This window comes from Sycon ciliatum, chromosome 1 (assembly GCF_964019385.1).
Source record: "Sycon ciliatum chromosome 1, ocSycCili1.1, whole genome shotgun sequence".
Lineage (NCBI taxonomy): Eukaryota > Metazoa > Porifera > Calcarea > Leucosolenida > Sycettidae > Sycon > Sycon ciliatum.
In genome coordinates, this window is record NC_088643.1 from 57,345,692 (window position 1) to 57,367,490 (window position 21,799).

Consider the following 21,799-nt stretch of genomic DNA (forward strand, 5'->3'; position numbering starts at 1 on the left):
GAATACCGAAGTGCGTATTGTTTGGTGAGCTCCAGAAGACGCGCCCTCGCCACGGGCCACGCAAGCGTTGGCGTGACAACATCGTGATTGACCTAGAGGAACGCCACATCAATGACTGGTACAGCCTAGCCGAGGACCGTCGTGCGTGGAGACTGGCCTGCAACACCATCCAGCCGCCTAAACCTATGTCTCGGGATTTCAGGTGCCACTGCGGCCGAGATTTTCACCGTCGCCAGGACCTCACTCGCCACTAGAAGTTCTGTGCCGCGTGACTGAAACACTGTCGGTCCTTTCAGGACCTGCCATCATCTTCGGATGGGCATTATTGTATTGTATTGTTACTATTGTATTGTGTGTTTGTGTCGTGTGTGCACGTGTGTGTGTGTGTGCACGTGTGTGTGTGTGTGCACGTGTGTGTGTGTGTGCGCGCGCGCGCCATGTGTATGCCATGCGTGTGTGTCATGTGTGCCATTGCACTCTTGAACATGCGTATGTATATTGATGCTTCGTAATTTTCTGGAACTTTATTCGTGACTAGTTTCTGCCTTGCTCTCACCTGCTAGACTATTCATTTTCTGCCTTGCTCTCACCTGCTAGACTATTCATTTTCTGCCTTGCTCTCACCTGCTAGACTATTCATTTTCTGCCTTGCTCTCACCTGCTAGACTATTCATTTTCTGCCTTGCTCTCACCTGCTAGACTATTCATTTTCTGCCTTGCTCTCACCTGCTAGACTATTCATTTTCTGCCTTGCTCTCACCTGCTAGACTATTCATTTTCTGCCTTGCTCTCACCTGCTAGACTATTCATTTTCTGCCTTGCTCTCACTTGCTAGACTATTCATTTTCTGCCTTGCTCTCACCTGCTAGACTATTCATTCGCTCATGTGAAAAGGTCCAGTTGTGTCACATTCGTTGTAGTCATTCACTCACTCGTGGTATACATGTACAGTACTAAGTATATCGAGGGGGGGGGGTAGCACAGGGGCGTCGCTGGTCTCCCTTTTAGGGGGTGTACGGCCGCATATGGGTAGGATGGCTGGTACATGTCATTCGTTGTCATTATGTGCATGCTGAACCTAGGTCGAAATTTTTAGGGGGGGGGGGGGGGTGCACCTGCCCCCGTGCCCCATGCGGGCTACGTGGCTGTTTCATATGATGGTAGTCGTCACTCTGAGTTTCTGTATGCACATGGTGTTCTGTACAGCGTTGTGCATGGACTGTTATAGCCAGCGCTTAGCCGACTGTCACAAGAAACGACTGGAGTACTCGGAAGCCACCGTCTACATACGTCAGGTCGAATCCAATCCCACCAGCACTGCCGCAGTGAGAAGACCCCGATGTCCGGTGTGGGGGGTAGAGGGGTGTCACGCTTTGTGTCAGGTTTTCAATTGTCCTTTGGAATGGTGTACAAGTTCATTGTCTGCTGCAGCCATTATAACTTAGCAAGCATGGCGGCGCTGCACCGTATTGAAAATGATGAATGACCAGTGCTGGGATGACAGCTATGTATTATGTTCCGTTTTAGAGTCCAGTTCCTGAAAGTCATTTTCAAGTTTTCTTCAGACTTCCCAACATATCCAGCATCTACCTGAAACTTGAATGCCATGAAGCTGTGAGCTGCCTTGGTTAGTGCTAGAGTTCTGTGTACCTGAATTGTGCAACTACAGATAGGGCTGTGCTCCACCAGTCTGTGTAGGGTCACAGAAACTTAGTGCAGTGCTGCTCAATGAGATCCGATCGAATGACTCGGTGTCGAGGTGCCAGGCGTCAAGGATGTATCTTTGTGAGCAAACATGTGTGTGTGTGTGTGTGTGTGTGTGTGTGTGTGTGTGTGTGTGTGTGTGTGTGTGCGTGCGTGTGCGTGCATGTGTATGTGTATGTGTGTGTGCGTGTGTGTGTGCGTGTCTACTTGTCTATGTTTCTACCTGCTCGCGTGCGTTCTTCCTGCACCAAAGATGACGACTGACGGCTCGAACAGCCATGATCCCATCGATCTCGATGTAAGTTGAACAACAGATCTGTAGACACCTTACTGTATTTTTAAAATTTTCTTGGATGAGAGCTACACTTGTAACCACCCTCTTGGAGGTAAACTTTTATCTTCCAGTGTGTATTCTGTTTGTATGACATGCGTTAGTCCACTACTGCAAGACACAATACTGACAATGTATTCTCACTTCGGAATGGCTGCCGGATCGTCGATCTCTGATGTGCTTGTATAGGACAGGAGAATTGAATTATTTTAATGTATGTGTGTGTATGTGTTTGTATGTGTGTGTATGTGTGTGTATGTGTGTGTGTGTGTGTGTGTGTGTGTGTGTGTGTGTGTGTGTGTGTGTGTGTGTGTGTGTGTGTGCACGTGTGTGCACATGGGTGTGGGTGTGTGTGGGTGTATTTTTGCTGGTGGCATGTCTACAGGCACCGCCGACTAAGCGCCTGTGCGTGAATCCGGAAGAAGGTGGATCACTAGGTGTTCGCCGTAGCACCAGGTAATTCTAGGGACTCTCGCGGTCTTCTTTGTGCGGCTCTCTCTCTCTCCCTCCCTCCCTTGCTTGCTGGCTTGGTGTCTCTTGTAGTTGACCATGATGGGTGCTGATATCTTATGGTCTCTGTATGCACTGCACTTTGACTGTCACTTTCTTCTTGTGTACAGGCAGCGAAGGTGTCGCAACTCCATCAGCATTCGTGTTTCCTCTACTGAGCCTCTTATTGATTTGAAACTGAAGGTATGGCAAATACATGACATTTCAGTATTGTAAGGCACTGCCTGACACACACTCTCTCCCATTGTGTTATGCGTTATATTGCCCATTGAGGGACATAATTATGTGGACGAGTATTTCGAAGTATATCTCTAAATAGATTCACTCGATTTATGATAGTTTGTGACGCTGGGTGCATGACGGCCATGCTGTACATGTACCGTAAAGTACCGTTGATCACCCCCCCCCCTCCTGCTTAATTTCTACCTGTGAAGTGAGGCGATTGTTGTGCTGGTGGTGTTTGTGATGGCAATGTTTGTACTGGTTGTGATGGTGGTGTTGGTCGTGTTGGTGGTGTTTGTGCCCAGTTGATGCGGCACATTACCGCTGCGCCTTTCGACCAACACTTGGCCATCGAGGAGGATGGCGGCAAGTGCACCGAGTTGCTGGACGACAAGGGCACTCTCAGCGCACAGGGTGTGGCGCCGAATGCGTCTCTGCTAGTCTGGGTGAGTAGCAGCCTGTGCACTACTGATCTATTACAGTGCAGTTTTTTTTCAATCAATACCATTAAATTTTATTGAAACAAAGAAAAATGGTGGCACCTATGTACAGGGGATGGCCTACGCCTGGTATAAGTAAACGTAAAAGAGAAAAAAATAGATATGCAGTGCAGTGCTCAATGAAATCCAGTCGCGCGAATCAAGTCTGCGCCTTGCACCGTTTCTTAGCCCAGTGTTCGCCCGGCACGCACTTGAGTGACTCGACTGGATTTCATTGAGCAGGACTGTAGTGCTACGTGCATGCGTGCCACACTAAGGCTCACAGGGTAACGTGTAGGAAACGGGTCACACTAAGGCTCCCAGGGTAACGTGTAGGAAACGGGCCACACTAAGGCTCCCAGGGTAACGTGTAGGAAACGGGTCACACTAAGGCTCCCAGGGTAACGTGTAGGAAACGGGTCACACTAAGGCTCCCAGGGTAACGTGTAGGAAACGGGTCACACTAAGGCTCCCAGGGTAACGTGTAGGAAACGGGTCACACTAAGGCTCCCAGGGTAACGTGTAGGAAACGGGTCACACTAAGGTTCCCAGGGTAACGTGTAGGAAACGGGTCACACTAAGGCTCCCAGGGTAACGTGTAGGAAACGGGTCACACTAAGGCTCCCAGGGTAACGTGTAGGAAACGGGTCACACTAAGGCTCACAGGGTAACGTGTAGGAAACGGGTCACACTAAGGCTCACAGGGTAACGTGTAGGAAACGGGTCACACTAAGGCTCCCAGGGTAATGTGTAGGAAATGGGTCACACTCTCTAGCCTGAGAACCTAGATGGACCGGGGCAGGCTTCTGATCTCTAAATTATAAATTGCTCCGCATTTTCAGCTCCTAAGGTTATCTCGTCCGCTATTGGTTGCAGCTCGGGCTGGAATGGAACCCTTTGCTTCAGAGTTGTGGTCGACATGGGATGTTCATCTGCGTCTCCTTCGACTTCTGATTCCTTATGGCTTTGCGGATTTCATTGCCAAACAGTATCATCTCGTCAAGCACTTCTAATTTATTCCATTTTTTCTTAGAATGGGACCTTGCCGGTGATGGCGATAGGAGAAAGCTCCCCACACCACGGTGAATGACGTCCAGACTGGGGCGGGTGGACTCTGGTAAACCCTTCCAGATTTCTGCATACTCCATGCCGGCGTTAAAGCAATCCTCCGCCTGCTGCATTGATTGACTTCCCATTGTGAGAAGCTCGACTGCCGAATGATCCGTTGTGAGGTTAGCAGCAACGTGGAATATGGTCACTGGAAGACCACTGCTATCTATTGAATCACTACACCAATGGATGGATGGGCTGTATTGCCAGTAGTCGCTGTAGTAGCGTCCAGACTAGGGCGAGTTGATTCGGGGAAAACTCCACTTCTACCATTGCATTCAGAATGCGGCTCTGGAGCAGGCTCCATCGCAGGGGAGGCGAATCCTTGAAGTGAGACACAAGGCCCAGGCAGAAGAGTCTGTCTGGATCATCCTACCTCTCCTCAGTCTGGATCATCCTACCTCTCCTCAGTCTTGATTGCTTCGGCGATGTTATCAATCGCCTTCTGGATGTTTGCCCGTGGGGGTTTCTTGATTGGACTCCCCCACGGCCGTTCGGTCTTGATCCTACACCTACTCAAAGAGCAGTACCTATCAAGTATAGCACAGTCGTCATCGTCCTTCTCAACATCAACGGGATTGTCTTCGTCCGGTTCTGAGGCGCTTCCCTCATCCGACGCCGCCCCACAAACGTTTGTCGATGTCTCACGGTGCCGGATAAATGATTGCAGCCATCGAAGCTGCTCCAGGTGGGACGGCAATGGTGGCACGGCTTCCCTGCCTTGGCCTGTTATCAAAGGTTTTGTTATGGTTCACACACGACCACCAGAGATACCAGTTTATTATAGTTGGGAGTCGTATATTTCACGGGACGAGGACAGATTATTGACACCAGCATTAGGGAAAGGATTCGACTACTCATTAGGGCAAGGATTCGACTACTGGCTAGATTATGGAAAGTTTGGTTATATTATGTGAACTACAATAAAACGTATGGCGACTGCCAAAGTCCGGGTGCAGCGCGGAGTGCAGGTGCAACGAAAAGAAAAGCCAGAATATTTGATTGCAGAACGAACAGAAACTCACATAATCTGCTGAAGTGAAAGGATGAAGAATAATAGATTACGGAGGTGAAACGTTGTCTGTCAGGACAGGGTGACAGCACACCCTGTCAGCGAGAGTAAGTTCTACAACATAGAATAGATCGCAGCGGAGTTGCCGCGGATAGCGATAATACCACGAATCAAGTAAGTATAATGCAACTGATTGGTGGTACTCTCATCAGAACGTCCTTTTATCCGTGGGGGGGGGGGGGGCTTGTGGGAAAAAGCCCTTAAAAAGCCCTTCTTGCGTACAGCGCCGTCGCCTGTTCACATTCAATTCTCTCCCGTTTTGTATGCTTGCGTCCCCGTCTACGCCCGTCTACGGTATGAACAGTTGAACTGATCCAACTCTTCCAGTCGCTTCCCAATCTGTACGGTAGTACGGTTGCGTTCCCGGTCCTGGTGTTCACAGTGGACGCTGTCCCGTGGCTTCCCGTCAATCCTTACGCGCCTGTCGAATGTGAACTATCTTTTTAAATATTAAACCAACGGTTATGTCTCGGCGGGATCGGGCCACATCCGTCTCTTCCACGGGCAACATCCATTGATGCTGTTAGGTATCCCTTTCCAGCTCTGCAATCCTCCAGGACCAGTCCAGGTAGGGCAGATAAGAAACCAGCATGAGGCGAAAATACACTGGGACACCCTGAGAAAAGCAGGTACGGTATTTTCTCTGTTATAAGGCGAGACCAAAAAATAGAGATTCCCGCGCCCTCCTGCACCAAAATCAAGCTGGAGACATTTTTTTGAACAGTTCATGTACATGAACAGCCTACATGTTTATGTACTCTTTGACAGTCCTGATCGTGCGAGTAGGTCTGTGACAGGGAGTCACACAAACCCGGGCTTGTACGACTCCCTGATGTTAGCCGAATTACAAAATTTATAGTATTGGTAAATCGAGTACCTGCTGTTTGTGAAAGAAAGAAAAAAAGTTACCGGAAAATACCGTAAAAAGAAAGTTTAGCATGCAATGTACATACCGGTACCTACATGTTGTAAAAGTTCACAAATTAAAAATTCGCACAGGAATCTCGATTTTATCTTGGTCTCGCCTAAGCGCTGCATGGACATTTTTTTTAGAACACCTACATGTGAGGCCAGAGCACGCTAAAATATGACCAGACCAACAATTCGATTTTCAGTTTTTTGTTCAAAAATGATCTCAATGTTCACTGTCTGAAAGTTTTGGATTGATCTGACATGTCTAAGTGTTGGTACAATGGTATTATATGTACAGCAATGGGATTGTCATTTTGCATACGGTTGATATGCCCCTTGGTTCATCCTTTCCGGATCAGTTCCTCTATCCAGGGTCTTATCGCATGCGCTGCCAGGTATTCAGCCACATCCAAAGTTTCTATAGGTAGCTGAGCTGGGTGTCCGAAATACCTCCTGGTTGGAGCACCACTGGCGAACTACCGGTGAAAACACGGTCAACATCTGTAGACGTCCGAAGAAGTTGGTGCCCCACGTCCTCTCCATCACACTCCACCTGTACTTTCAGATATACAGTATACACTGCTGCACACAGTCTTCCTCAACATACTCAACGTCGCACTCGTATTCCCCACACCAAGGCCCATCTGCACACGGTTTTCTCCGCTCGCCAGAGAGTTCGCTGCCTACTGCTCGTGCTGGAGATGTCCCACATAAGGGTACTCAAATTATCGACTTGAGGGAGCAGCAGAGTCCATTGATTGTTTTTGCACTTGCAACCAATACTGACATTGTCCCGGATATGTGCAGGGATGTCCACTCTGGCCAAATCATCGGCCGACTCACCTCCCAAGTCAGTGCCGATGCCAATCGCTTGCCAGGTTGTCATCAGAGTAGAATTCCTCGTCACTGCAGATCGTGGGACTACCAGCATCAATTCTTTTACGCTCGATGAAAGTGTCGCCCTCGAATGACTCGTCGCTGTAGCCATCATCGTCTTCCTTCTGTCTCCGAACAAATCCTCAAAATATCTCATCCTGAGCTTGGAGTGCAACGATGTCATCTTCTTCCGCTCGGCAGTACATTAGGCTCTTCCGTTCGATACATCGATGACGATCAGTGTTAGGCGACTCAGCGCAACATGGAATACAAACTCACTTCCAACAAAGAAATGCAACCGGAACAGTTCAGTCGACCGAGGAGAACTACAACAGCGACTCGCGTTGCACTGCATTTCGTATTTTTTGGAGCGGAATTCAAATCTCGATTTTCTCGACTTTTTCAAAAAAAAGCTGTGGTCATGTTTTAGTGCGCTCTGGCTCATAAAACAAATTAAAAATTCGCACAAGAATCTCGATTTTATTTTGGTCTCGCCTAAGCGCCGCACGTACAATTTGTTTAGAACATGCACGGTCTTCGTCAGGTGTGGTGTATCTACCGACATTATGTTTTAGTTTTTACCCATATTTTAGTTTTTACCTCATCCACTCCGAGCTTATAGCGGAGACTGAGCTTATAGCGGAGATTGAGCTTATGGTGGAGGCCGTGCTTTTATCGGAGACTTTGCTTATGTTTGGATGCTGCGTTAATGGGAATTTCGGTCTTTGACCACGTTGGCCACGTTGGCGTTCCTAGGGTTGCGCAAACTTGTCCTCCAGCCGAGTCTCGCGCGAACCGTGATTTGTTTGCTATGTTTCAACCATTACAAATGGGAATTTCGGTCTTTGACCACGTTGGCCACATTGGCGTTCCTAGGGTTGCGCAAACTTGTCCTCCAGCCGAGTCTCGCGCGAACCGTGATTTGTTTGCTTATGTTTCAACCATTACATGCACCATGCCCAGACTGCTGGCACTTCTGCTGAAGGAAAACTGCTTAAAAAGTCGCATTTTTGTTCTATCTTTTACAACTGTTCAACGTGTTCTGCCTGTCCAAAGACCAGTCGTTATTGCGACTCGACAGTGGATATTATTTTATGATCCCAAAGAATTTTTCTTATAAGAGAGTTTACGCTTCACGTTTTTTAAATTTCTATAAACGTGAGAAAAAAGCATGCTTTGAATCGCTTTTTTCACCGTGAGTTGGCCCTATGTCGCATTGAAATATCACGTTGCAACTTGAGGAGCACCATTTTGGCCGTGAGACCTCACTTTCTAAATTGGAAAAAAACATGAAGCGTTAACTCTCTATTGTCCGCAAACTCCAACGCAGCCACTTGCACATTTATGAAAACTGCACTTCTTTTAAAACTCCAAACTCCAAAACTGGCTCTTTACTGCGATTCAAATTATTACACCAAATGTTCGGGCCTGGCCCCTCATCAGGGTAATACAATTTTATTCAATTTGGAGTTAAGAAGTGAAGTTTCATAAATCCCCAAGCATTTCCCATTAAAACGTGTAGAACCGGTAGACTCGAAGTGGGCGGCTGGTATGTACGGAAGTATTACCGGTATGCATATGAATGGGTTGTTGTGTACAGTCCATTCAGAAAAAGATGGACTTCTAGCTTTTGGCCATAAATGGGTCAAACGTTGAGTTTTTTTAGAATTTTTTTCTGCAACCCCCTATGGAATCCTCTTCCAATTATGTTTCTGAAGTCTATTTCTCCAAAAAGCAAGCCATAGGAAGAATAAGATTTCGGCCAGGTTTTGCCCCAAGAGCACTGAATTGGGAAAACCCATCAAAATCCAGGCTGTTTGACCCTGCCTGCAACAGTGCATTGTACGGTTCGAACCCCAGTTCAGGTACCCTTTTTGGACCCTTTTTCAAATTTCAAGTTTCACAGCACTGCACTGTGTACGATAAAATCTTGAAAATCGCCTAATACGGGAGCTCACCAGGGCCAGGGCCCATCTTTTTGTGAATGGACTGTAGATACAACCCAGCCCGGCTTATTTCAAGAAATTAGTGTGCTTGAACGCTTATTTTTGGCTTCAGGGCTTAGCGTACAATAGTAACAATAGTGAGGTTCTGCCACACGGTAAAACGTGCCAAAGTACGTATGGAAACTTCGCCGCGGTACGGGATTTAGTTTGATACGGATTTTTTCATACCGTTTTCCGTGTGAAGCACGCTTCACACGGACTGTACTCCGTGTGAAAAGTGAGCGTACAGAGTACATGTGGCGGGGTGTTCGTGCATGCTTCGAGCATGCTACGTACAGCAGAACCGGTGCAACGTACGAAAATTCCGTGTCAAACTTCACTGCAGTTGACACGGAGTTTGGTACGTAGTTCCGTGTAGCAGAACCTCTCTAATACCCTGTGTCTGTTCGTATGTTCATAGAATAGTGCTGCTAGTTGTACGTACGTATGTGTACTACATACTACCGTAGCTCATGCTCTGCTGCTCCTTTCATTGTGTTTCAATGTTCATGTTAGGTGGATAAGCCAGTCGCAACTGAAGTAGAAGAACTGGCACCAGTAGACACCACGCCTGAAGAAGGATTTAAAGGTACATGGGCATGGACACGTCCTTGTGTGTTTCTGTGTGTGTGTTTCTGTGTGTGTTTTTCTGTGTGTGTTTCTGTGTGTGTTTCTGTGTGTGGGGGTGGGTGGGTGTGTGTGGTTCTGTGTGTGTGGGGGTGGGTGTGGGTGGGTGTGGGTGTGTGTGTGTGTGTGTGTGTGTGTGTGTGTGTGTGTGTGCGTGCGTGTGTGTGCTCACACATGCGCCGCCGGTGTCGACTTGGTAACTCCTGGCCGACTGGTGGCTTTGTTTGTGCTGCTGGTGGGGAGGAGGCTAGGGTTGATCGTGTGCTGTCGCAAGGGCTCCTTTTCTGTCAACATGTCCAATGCTGCTAGTATTGTGCTGTCGGGCGCTGAAGAACGGAGCGCTGAAGAGCGACCAGGCTAGAATTGCATCAAGCACAGCATACCAACGTATACACGGCGACTCAACTGCGCATCGACTGTAATACATGAAGATAAGAAGTGTGTAGGCTAGGAGAGGCTGACCCCCAGTTCTTCGCCAACTGACAGTACATGTACCTGTAGTGTTGTGCTGTGTTGATGCATGGATAACGTTAGCTTGACTGTGCGAGGTAGACTTGTTTGGGCCGTGTCGACCCAGAATTCACTAGTGGCCCTAGTGGCCCTAGTGGCAGTAGTGGCAGTAGTGGCCCTGCACTGCATGTACATGTGACAGTTCCGACTTTACCTCGGGGCTCTGGTCCAGCCTCGGTGTGTTTTCACAAGTAGGAGGATCACATGATGTCAATATCATACTGTGTTCCCTTCTCTGTCTTGTCTCCGTGTCGCACTTGCAGGAACCGTGCTGCTGTCCTGAGAGCAGTGCATGAACAAAGTGAACACACACCCATGCACGCACATGCACATAATTCCTCCTGAACATATATGCAGACACACGCCGATACTCCATCTACTCTTGAAGTCTTGTTCTCTGCACTGGTGGTGGTGATGGTGGTGGAGCCCTTGCTTTCATAGCTTTGGTTTCTGTTCTTACACTGGTTTTCAAGTACCTTTTTTTAGCTGAGCCATCGTCTAGATTTTATTGTTTTTAGTAGGCCGTTGTAGTTTTTATAATTATAGATCCAAAGCCCTGGTGGGTGTGTGTGTGTGTGTGTGTTCGTTTTTGTGTCAGTGTGTGTGTGTTTACCTAAGTACCCACCTTTTTTTCCTACTTATTCGATGCAGGGCATGATAGGTCATTTGTTTTTTTGTATGCCCTCCCCCCCCCCCCACACACACACACTCATTATCTGTTCATCAACGCCTGAAGTGTTGGCGATGACTAGTATTCCATTGAATTCCAGTTTCGTTCACTGACATTTTATACCTGTTTAATAGTGGTTCATTCTTGATTACCAGCACCTAGCTAACCCTTTTTTTAACCAACATCTCTAGTTTTGCAGTTCACCAGCTGACTTGATTTGTTTTCACCACCTTCCTGATACCTGGGTTTGTGGATGATGTCCATGTGGGTGAAAGTAGCCCTCCATTTGCTCCACCCTTGCTGTCGTACTTCTGCAATGCAGCGTCTGTGTGCAACTCTGTTTTAGAAAGTCATACCAAGAATACAATACAGTCATGTTTAACTACAGCATGCTTTTGCTTGCAGACAGACCCATGATGTCTTCCTTGTGCCAAAGTTGTTGCACCTATGTACTTGAAGTATGTGTGTATATTGCACTAGTTACTGGCATAAGAAGTTTGGATTCGGCTGCAGCAAAACCTCAATGCACAAAGTGATACTTGCTGTGGCACAATTTGGGGTCATGCATTCTTGTTGACACTGATTCCTTTCCTCGGAGAGAGACAGACAGACAGAGAGAAGAGAGGTGGTTCATGTCGAGCGACTCGACAAAATTGGTTTTCCAATAATATGGGGTGAAGTGTATTTTCTATATTTTGGCACATACGTGTAATTTAAACAGGGGGCAGGATTAGTCTGGAGTGACGCACTCTGCATCGATCTGGGGGAGGGGTGCGCTTGGTTGCAGGAACATCATGGCAGTCCTTGAAATTAAATCAGTGATTTGCTCTTAAAAAAAAAGAAGAATAGGGTAAAAAAAATAAATAGCGGATCTGAGAAGGGATTTAGCTATCAAGTGCTCCTAAAATAGCATACGACACAGCACACAGCAATGATGATACGCTAGTACTGGTTACAATATGAATGAGACAAATTGTTGAACTTGATAAGGACCAGCACGGCTAACTACAAGTGACTCGCTGGTGAAACTAGGGACATAAACGGTTGAAGGGTGTCACCGAGACTGAGAGACGAGGGGCACTGCTTTCAACCGAGCTAAGTTGACAGTGTCTCTCAACAGGCTGTTCGACTGCTCGCTGGCAGATAGATGCAGCAGCTGCACATGCAACTAACTTGGCTAAGCATCACCAGCACACTAGCCATGTGCATGGCATAGCACTGTAGTAATCTGAAACAAGAAGGTTGCTGTCATCGCACACCAACCACACACTGGCGGCGGCTACCCCAGAGAACACCATGCGATGCTGTAATGCTGAACTGAAGCAAGCATCTGATGATGCCTGGCCGCGGTGTGAGCAGGCTGCTCCGGCACTGCCTGGACAAGGAGCGCGTGTCCTTGCGACCAGGACAGGTCAATGGCAGTGATCCGCAACGGCACGTGTCAGCGCCCTGTACTGCCCTGTAGTGCCCTGCCCTGCCCTGCCCTGTCCAGTGTCCTGGCATGCATTGTACATGTAGGTAGCATCAGGGTACATAGACCTCAGCATAGACCTCAGCAACACCTGTTTTGAGAGCAACGGCCTCTCGCATAACACCGTGGCATACTATCGCTTGCCACTGGTTCCATCTAGCTACAAAAAATGTACATCACGTACCGAAGTACATGGTGTACATCATGGACACTGTGCAGTGTACAACGCGTACACATGGCAGTAGTCAGCAGTAGCAATCACCTGCCTGCCTGATCGTCTCCTTCACCTGTATCGGCAGCAGGCGAAGACGCACGGGTCGTGCCGAAGAATGCATCCAACATGTTATGCGCAGCCATTCCGGGTGTAATGCGACCGCAGCGCACCGCTGACTCCATGCCATCCTTCATTGTCTCCACGTGTGCATGACGCTTGAATCTATTTGCAGCAGCAGCAACAGCAGCACCGTCACCACCACGATCAACATCAACAGGAAAGCTTGTTTTAAAAGTTAACTTGCAAACGACAGCCAGCATAGGCAGCAGCAAAAACATACCGTACATGTACACTAGAAACATGTGCTTGTAGACGTCACGACGACTACACACTCCTGCATAATCACCACCACTGCACAGCTGTACATACACACACACCACCACCACTGCACAGCTGTACACACACACCACCACTGCACAGCTGTACACACACACACCACCACTGTACAGCTGTACACACACACCACCACTGCACAGCTGTACACACACACACACCACCACTGCACAGCTGTACACACACACCACCACCACTGCTAGGCCCCCGTGTAATATGCCGGCATTTTTTTGAGCATTTTCGGTACAATCCGCGAACCCAGCACTTTGCGCTCGTGATGCAGCATTTTGGGGAAACGGAGCACTTGGCCGTTGTGTATCAAAATTGAGAGAAGAAAACTTCCCAAACAAGAACGTCACTTCCGCATTCCGTGGGTTAGCTTCTTGTTGAGTTTATGAATTGAAAATAATGGTTTTGACCAGGGAGTCGTAAAAATACCGGTATTTTCTGACTCCCTGATTTTGAGTCTTTTGACGGCGTGTGCTGAGGATTACAAAAAACTTGAAAAAAGTGAGCATTTTCGGAGCATTTTCGGCAAGGTTTGGGAGCATTTTCGGCAAGGTTTACGAGAATTTCCCAACAGCATTTTCGGCCAAGTTTCGGGCATATTACACCAGGCCATAACCACTGCACAGCTGTACACACACACACACCACCACTGCACAGCTGTACACACACACACACCACCACTGCACAGCTGTACACACACACACTCCACCACTGCACAGCTGTACACACACACACACCACCACTGCACAGCTGTACACACACACACTCCACCACTGCACAGCTGTACACACACACACCACCACCACTACACAGCTGCACACACACACACACCACCACTGCACAGCTGTACACACACACACCACCACTGCACAGCTGAACACACACACACACCACCACTGCACAGCTGTACACACACACACACCACCACTGCACAGCTGTACACACACACACTCCACCACTGCACAGCTGTACACACACACGCACCACCACTGCACAGCTGTACACACACACACCACCACTGCACAGCTGAACACACACACACCACCACCACTACACAGCTGCACACACACACACACCACCACTGCACAGCTGTACACACACACACACACCACCACTGCACAGCTGTACACACACACACACACCACCACTGCACAGCTGTACACACACACACCACCACTGCACAGCTGTACACACACACACCACCACTGCACAGCTGTACACACACACACACCACCACTGCACAGCTGAACACACACACACACCACCACTACACAGCTGCACACACACACACACCACCACTGCACAGCTGTACACACACACACACACCACCACTGCACAGCTGTACACACACACACCACCACTGCACAGCTGTACACACACACACCACCACTGCACAGCTGTACACACACACACCACCACTGCACAGCTGTACACACACACACCACCACTGCACAGCTGCACACACACACACTCCACCACTGCACAGCTGTACACACACACACTCCACCACTGCACAGCTGCACACACCCACACACCACCACTGCACAGCTGTACACACACACACTCCACCACTGCACAGCTGCACACACACACACCACCACTGCACAGCTGTACACACACACACTCCACCACTGCACAGCTGCACACACAAACACACCACCACTGCACAGCTGTACACACACACACCACCACTGCACAGCTGTACACACACACACCACCACTGCACAGCTGTACACACACACACCACCACTGCACAGCTGTACACACACACTCCACCACTGCACAGCTGTACACACACACACACCACCACTGCACAGCTGCACACACACACACCACCACCACTGCACAGCTGTACACACACACACACTCCACCACTGCACAGCTGCACACACACACCACCACTGCACAGCTGTACACACACACACTCCACCACTGCACAGCTGCACACACACACGCACCACCACTGCACAGCTGTACACACACACACTCCACCACTGCACAGCTGCACACACACACACACCACCACTGCACAGCTGTACACACACACACCACCACTGCACAGCTGTACACACACACACTCCACCACTGCACAGCTGTACACACACACACACACCACCACTGCACAGCTGCACACACTCACACCACCACTGCACAGCTGTACACACTCACACCACCACCACTGCACAGCTGTACACACACACACCACCACCACTGCACAGCTGTACACACGTGCACACACACCACCACCACTGCACAGCTGTACACACACACACACCACCACTGCACAGCTGTACACACACACCACCACCACTACACAGCTGTACACACACACACACCACCACTGCACAGCTGTACACACACACACCACCACCACAGCAGAGCTGTACACACACACACCACCACTGCACAGCTGTACACACACACACCACCACTGCACAGCTGTACACACACACACCACCACTGCACAGCTGTACACACACACACCACCACTGCACAGCTGTACACACACACACCACCACCACTGCACAGCTGTACACACGTGCACACACACACCACCACTGCACAGCTGTACACACACACACACCACCACTGCACAGCTGTACACACACACCACCACCACTACACAGCTGTACACACACACACCACCACTGCACAGCTGTACACACACACACCACCACCACAGCAGAGCTGTACACACACCACCACCACTGCACAGCTGTACACACACACCACCACCACTGCACAGCTGTACACACACACACCACCACTGCACAGCTGTACACACACACACCACCACTGCACAGCTGTACACACACACACCACCACCACTGCACAGCTGTACATACACACACACCACCACCACTGCACAGCTGTACACACACCACCACTGCACAGCTGTACACACACACGACCACCACTGCACAGCTGTACACACACACACACACCACCACCACCACTGCACAGCTGTACACACACACACCACCACCACCCCCACCACCATCATGACAGTTACCGGCTAAGCAGCTGGTGCTCAATATGATTCCACAGCCAGATTTGACGCTGATTTTCCCGTCTTGTGGCCAATCTTCCACAGCCCTGCACAAGTAACACACCCAAGAAACAATGTGAAGAATGTTCATTATACACACACACCTTTGGACCTTTGGAAAGCCCATCGCCGAAGGCGATGATAGCTAACACACACACACACACACACCTCAGACCTCAGACCTGCCGATCGCGGAAGCGATGATAGCGAACAGCTATGTTAGACATAGCAACTTGTGCTGGGATTACACCATTCAACAGCTTGCAAGGCTGATGAATTGACAGCCACTATTTTGTAGCCTGGTATCCACCACACAGCTGATTGAAGTGACTTTTTCCGGCCAGTGAATCCCTATTTTTCATTTTTCCATTTTTTTTCTTCTTTTTTTTCTTTTTTTTCTACACACACACCACACCACATACTCCGGCATACACTGGCTGTTGGTAACCAGTGCTAACCACCCAGGAGAATGAAAGAAAAGTCAGGAAGAGTCCGAGAAAGAGAAGAAAGACGTGTGCGACCATAATCGTCGGGAATTGAACCCGCAACCTCTCGATTGGAAATCGACTGCACATACCACTGCACCATATGGGACACACACACACACACACACACACACACACACACACACACACACACACACACACACACACACACACGCACACAGCCATCGTTGAATCAATGCCAATGACAGCTCTCTCTCTCTCTCTCTCCCTCTCCCTCTCACACACACACACACACACACACACACACACACACACACACACACACACACACACACACACGCACACCAAAGCACACATATTTTAAAAAGCATGCACTGTGTGCTGCACAGAGGACAAAAGAAGCTATTATGTACATTGTACAGTACGTGGCACCTGAGATTCGACCCCAGCTCGGAGCGATCACATAATTGCAAAAACGCAGCACACGCGTGTATACTACCAAGAAGAGACCGCTAGAATGGGTGCTGCACTCATTCGCATCACAAAAATCAGGGGTCGGACGTTGCCACCGTTCATACATACAGATACTACTACTACTACTACTACTACTACTACTACTACTACTACTACTACTACTACTACTACTGTCGTGGACATGGAAATCCGGTAATACTAGGTCAAGCGGTCCCAGGGCGCTGGCCATGCAGCCGCGAGTACGCATACGGTACACATATGCAACGATTTGTACGCACTGAGAGCGCAGGCCATATGGTCATTCGACCGGATTTCCATGTCCACGCAGTACACTCACCACTGCACTGCACTTACATTCATTTTCTCGCGATACTTTTCCATTGTCTTCCACAGTGACTCGATGCCATCACTCTGTATAGCCGAGATGCAAAGCACCTGATCACAGGCAAGCATACCAACGTACAAGAGAATGAGCAAACAGAGAAAGCCACTGGAGCAAGCATCAGAGCTGGGCGCCTACTGTGAGCACTCAGGGCAGTTTTAAAAGTCAACACCTTAGCCAGAGTGCTGTTTGTAATGTACCACTCCCTATTCCCAGAGCAGGTGGATATACCTCGAGCTGTTCCAACAATGCTGGGAGCTGGTCCATTGGACCATTGGACGCTCATCGCCGGAGGCGATGATAGCGATGCTACAGCAGAAGCCATAGCAACTTGTGCTGGGATTGCACCATTCAACAGCTTGCAAGGCTGATGAATTGGCCGCCACTATTCAGCCTGGTCTACACCACACAGCTATGAAGTGGCTTTTTCTGGCCAGTGAATCCCTACTTTTTGGCCTTTTTTCTTTTTCTTTTTTTCCCCCGCACACACATCACACCACATACCGTAAAGTCGCGGATAAAAGCCGGGTTTGCATACAAGCACATCGCGGATAGAAACCTGGAAATCAAACGGGTCAAATGCATATAAGCCTGTCGCGCGTAGAAGCCTGGCTTCTATGCAAGCGCGGATCGGGTAGGTCAAGAGTGCATGCGCTATGTACAGTGCATAGTAAAACTGCCGCCTTACCGGTGGTCAGTGGTAGATCTACGCGTGTCGCACGTAGAAGCCTGGCAAAATATCAGTGGTGCATATAAGTATCATTTGCATACAAGCCTGGTTTGCATTTAGGCTGCAACCACACTAGGTACAAAATCACGTACAAACGGCATTACAGTAGAAATCGTCATGCCGACGCGTGTGAAATGCAAAATGCGCTTTGTAGGTTTTCAGCAACTGGCGCACCCCTGTAGAAAGCCACGTTTGTCGTTTTCGTCTTTTTCGCGCTCCTTCTCCTGTGTACAACTTTGCTTTTGTAACGGGTCATCGTACATAGCATCAGCACCAGCATTGTTTTTGAATTTCCCGGTCTTTTCCAGCGCATGGCACACGCTTTGGTACGACAACGTCACGTGCTGGTTGCGTGAAAACGTCATCTATGCAGACCGAAAAGTGTAGTGTGGTTGCGTACCGACTTGCACTGAGATATGCATGAAAATTTGTACTGTGATTTTTACGTAGTGTGGTTGCGGCCTAAAGCCTGATGCAGAAAGCGGCTTATATGCTTATAAGCCCGGCTTTTATCCGCGACTTTACGGTACTCCGGCATGCACTGGCTGGTGGTAACCACCCAGGAGAATGAAAGAAAAGTCGGGAAGAGTCTGAGAAAGAGAAGAAAGACGTGTGTGACCATGATCGTCGGGAATCGAACCCGCAATCTATCGATTGGAAATCGCTGCACATACCATTGCACCATATGGGACACAACGCTCATGAGGGACATAAGTTAGAAATCACGGACAGTGGTGCGATGCTGTGCAGTGCACAGCCTTACAGATATGTACACATTGAGTCATAGCCACCAGCCTGGCGTGGGCGCATGCTGTTACGTACATGCTGACTCACAGCCACTCAAGACATTCAAGACATGCATAGCCACTCAAGACGAGACTCAGAGATAGTAGGTAGGAGCGGCACTCAAAAACGGATGCTGAAAATTGGGGAAAAACCATGCCAACCTTTGGGTTCCAGAGTTCGGAGTAGGGGCGCATCACTCGCAGTGCACTCTTGTATTCAGTTTGCATCCGTATAGCCGGGGCATGGAGGTCACCGTCGGCCTTGGACACAACTATCAGATCAGCCATCTCCACAATGCCTCGCTTCAAACCCTGCAAAATGAACACATACAAGAATATGCAATTGCTCCTGTTGACTGATATGTCTACAGACTGCAGCAGAGACTCAGTCTCTGAGAGGATAGCATGCCCCCGCACAGATTTTTTTTTTTTAATATACACAGCAAAAAGATACTCTGAGAGGATAGCCGTGTACCTCTTGATGATTTTCTTCCATAGAACATACTCGTAGCTGATGACAAGCGCAGTCTGAATGAAATGAACAGCCAATCATAGACACAGCATTGTACATGCCAGCCTTCCAGAGCACAAAGGCACAGTAAATATATGCACCAGCCTGTGGCAACTTCTCACTACATGTACATAATAGAGAGTTTAATTACGCGAATTGTGACAAAAGTGTGGTACAAAAGCATCCCCCCCCCCCCCTGGGAATAATTCGCCTGACTCTGAAGACAAGGCGGCTCTGCTGGTTGCAAACTTGGATTGTGGGTGATGATCGTACATCACGAATTCATGATCAATGCCACTGTGGATGCCTGCGGGAAGAAATTATTGAACACTGCTGCGAGAATCACTAGTTAGCCAGGCCAGGCTAGGGGTGCAGTAACGAGCTGCTAGCCCCCCCCCCCCCATCGGTACGTATTCGTTTCACAACTCACTGAACCTCTCCGTCGCTAGCTGCATTAGCGCCGTACCTGCAACTCATCGCCTCCGGCTGGTGGAATCAAGAGCACAAACATATCCACCATGTTGGAGACAGCGTACTCGGATTGACCAACACCGACCGTTTCCACCAGAACAATGTCATAGCCAGCAGCTGCAAGAACAAGAACAAATCGATGTCGATATTACACACACACACACACAGTGACACACACACACACACACACACACACACACACACACACACACCGAAGGAAACTAACGGTAAGCTGGTCAGGGCCAGAGAGAGATTGCAGTTCGGGTGCACGACCTTGGCTCTAGTGAGCGCTTCAGTTACCAGACTACAGTGCAGCCAATGACTTAATCAACTCGCACACGCACACACACGCACACACACGTGTACAGGGATGCAATAGTACATCTCAACACCGTAGGCATGTACGTTTGTGTAGTGACATAGAGGTGCACCTGGAGTCCTGGATCCAGTCGCAGTTCTTGATGTGGGCAGCACATGCAGGCTTGTTGCAATGCATGGATACACACACACACACACACACACACACACACACACACACACACACACACACACACACACACACACACACACACACACACACACACACACACACACACACACACACACACACACACACACACACACACACACACACACACACACACACACACATGTTCTTGATGTGGGCAGCACACACAGGCGTGTTGCTATGCATGGATACACACACGCACGCACGCACGCACGCACGCATACACACACACACACACACACATGCTCTTAATGTGGGCAGCACACACAGGCTTGTTGCTATGCATGTGTGGCTGTATGCAGAAGTGGGAGAACCATGCCCTACCTTCACAGAGAATAACAGCTTCACTGGTGTTCTGTGCAACTCCGCCTATAGCACAGATGAGTACACACATGCACAACCCATCATGTGGCAAGTTACGAGTATACGTGCAGCACAAGACAATACAAAACCCAGCTCCAAACTGAACGCCTAAGAACTACAACATAAACCGAACCACTGATACACTGTCCAAGTTGAGTGACATTTGCTAACTAGTGACCGTGAAGGGACAATGTACACACACATGCATGAATGCCCCCCCCCCCCCCCCCCTCCACACACACCCACGCACGCGCGCGCGCACGCACGCATGCACACACACACACACACACACACACACACACAATAGTGAATACAGCGCCGTTACCCAGTGTGCCGCTGGTAGGTGATGGCCGGATATAGGCGTTCTTGTCCTGTGAAAGCTCTGGCATGCGCGTCTTATCACCGAGCAGTGAGCCACCGGTGAAAGAAGAGCTCGGATCTACCGCCTGAATCAAAGCACACACACACACACATGCACACGCGAACACATACACACACGTGCGTGCATTTAGCCTCAATACCACTACAGTGTCTTGGAAGCATAGTTGAAACTTTTCTTCGCAGGCCCTTGTATCAATACATGCCATATTCAACAGCTAGCATAGGATCACTTCAAGGGATGGTAGAGGGCGAAAGGCTAAAGGGACAAGCCCAACTTTTTTTGCGGATTTTCTGTCATAAACAATAAACGTCACAGGCTGCTCTTCGTAGGTGTCCGCGTCCCAGCGGTCCGGGCAAGCGACCGCACCTCAGTGGGACACTTGGCCGTGGCTTTTGTACTGCAATCTGTGGGAGAGCCTTTCCAGGGGTAGTACACACCTGGCCTGGGTACCGGGTATGGACGAATCCCTGGTGTTGATCCTTTTTTGTTCCTTTCCTTTTTATTTGTTTTTGCTGAGAAAGAAACGTTGCTGTTTCTGTTCCCGCCAGCGCCTTTGCTCTAGTAAAACATTGCTGGCTGATAAATGCCAAAGGTGAAGGGAAG

At 49.1% G+C, this 21,799-nt stretch overlaps 2 protein-coding genes across 2 annotated transcripts in view; one reads left to right on the forward strand and one right to left on the reverse strand.

Annotated features, from left to right (window-relative positions):
- The window catches only part of LOC135804518 (ubiquitin carboxyl-terminal hydrolase 48-like), a 47,224-nt gene extending 35,978 nt beyond the window's left edge, over positions 1–11,246 (forward strand). The window contains exons 27-33 of the mRNA XM_065318405.1: positions 1,207–1,325; positions 1,958–2,002; positions 2,421–2,491; positions 2,656–2,728; positions 3,073–3,213; positions 9,718–9,790; positions 10,602–11,246. Coding sequence (XP_065174477.1) covers positions 1,207–1,325; positions 1,958–2,002; positions 2,421–2,491; positions 2,656–2,728; positions 3,073–3,213; positions 9,718–9,790; positions 10,602–10,621 — 542 coding nt within the window. The 3' untranslated portion in view covers positions 10,622–11,246. The remainder of the gene's footprint in view (positions 1–1,206; positions 1,326–1,957; positions 2,003–2,420; positions 2,492–2,655; positions 2,729–3,072; positions 3,214–9,717; positions 9,791–10,601) is intronic.
- Positions 11,247–11,509: 263 nt separating this feature from the next.
- LOC135804519 (methylmalonic aciduria type A homolog, mitochondrial-like) lies at positions 11,510–21,260 on the reverse strand (the record flags this gene model as incomplete). The annotated part of the gene is given in 7 exon segments (XM_065318406.1): positions 11,510–12,915; positions 16,109–16,191; positions 17,419–17,499; positions 19,124–19,273; positions 19,939–20,060; positions 20,776–20,820; positions 21,140–21,260. Coding segments are annotated over 7 exon segments (780 nt in total), but the record flags the coding sequence as incomplete, so codon positions are not given.
- Positions 21,261–21,799: the final 539 nt, after the last annotated feature.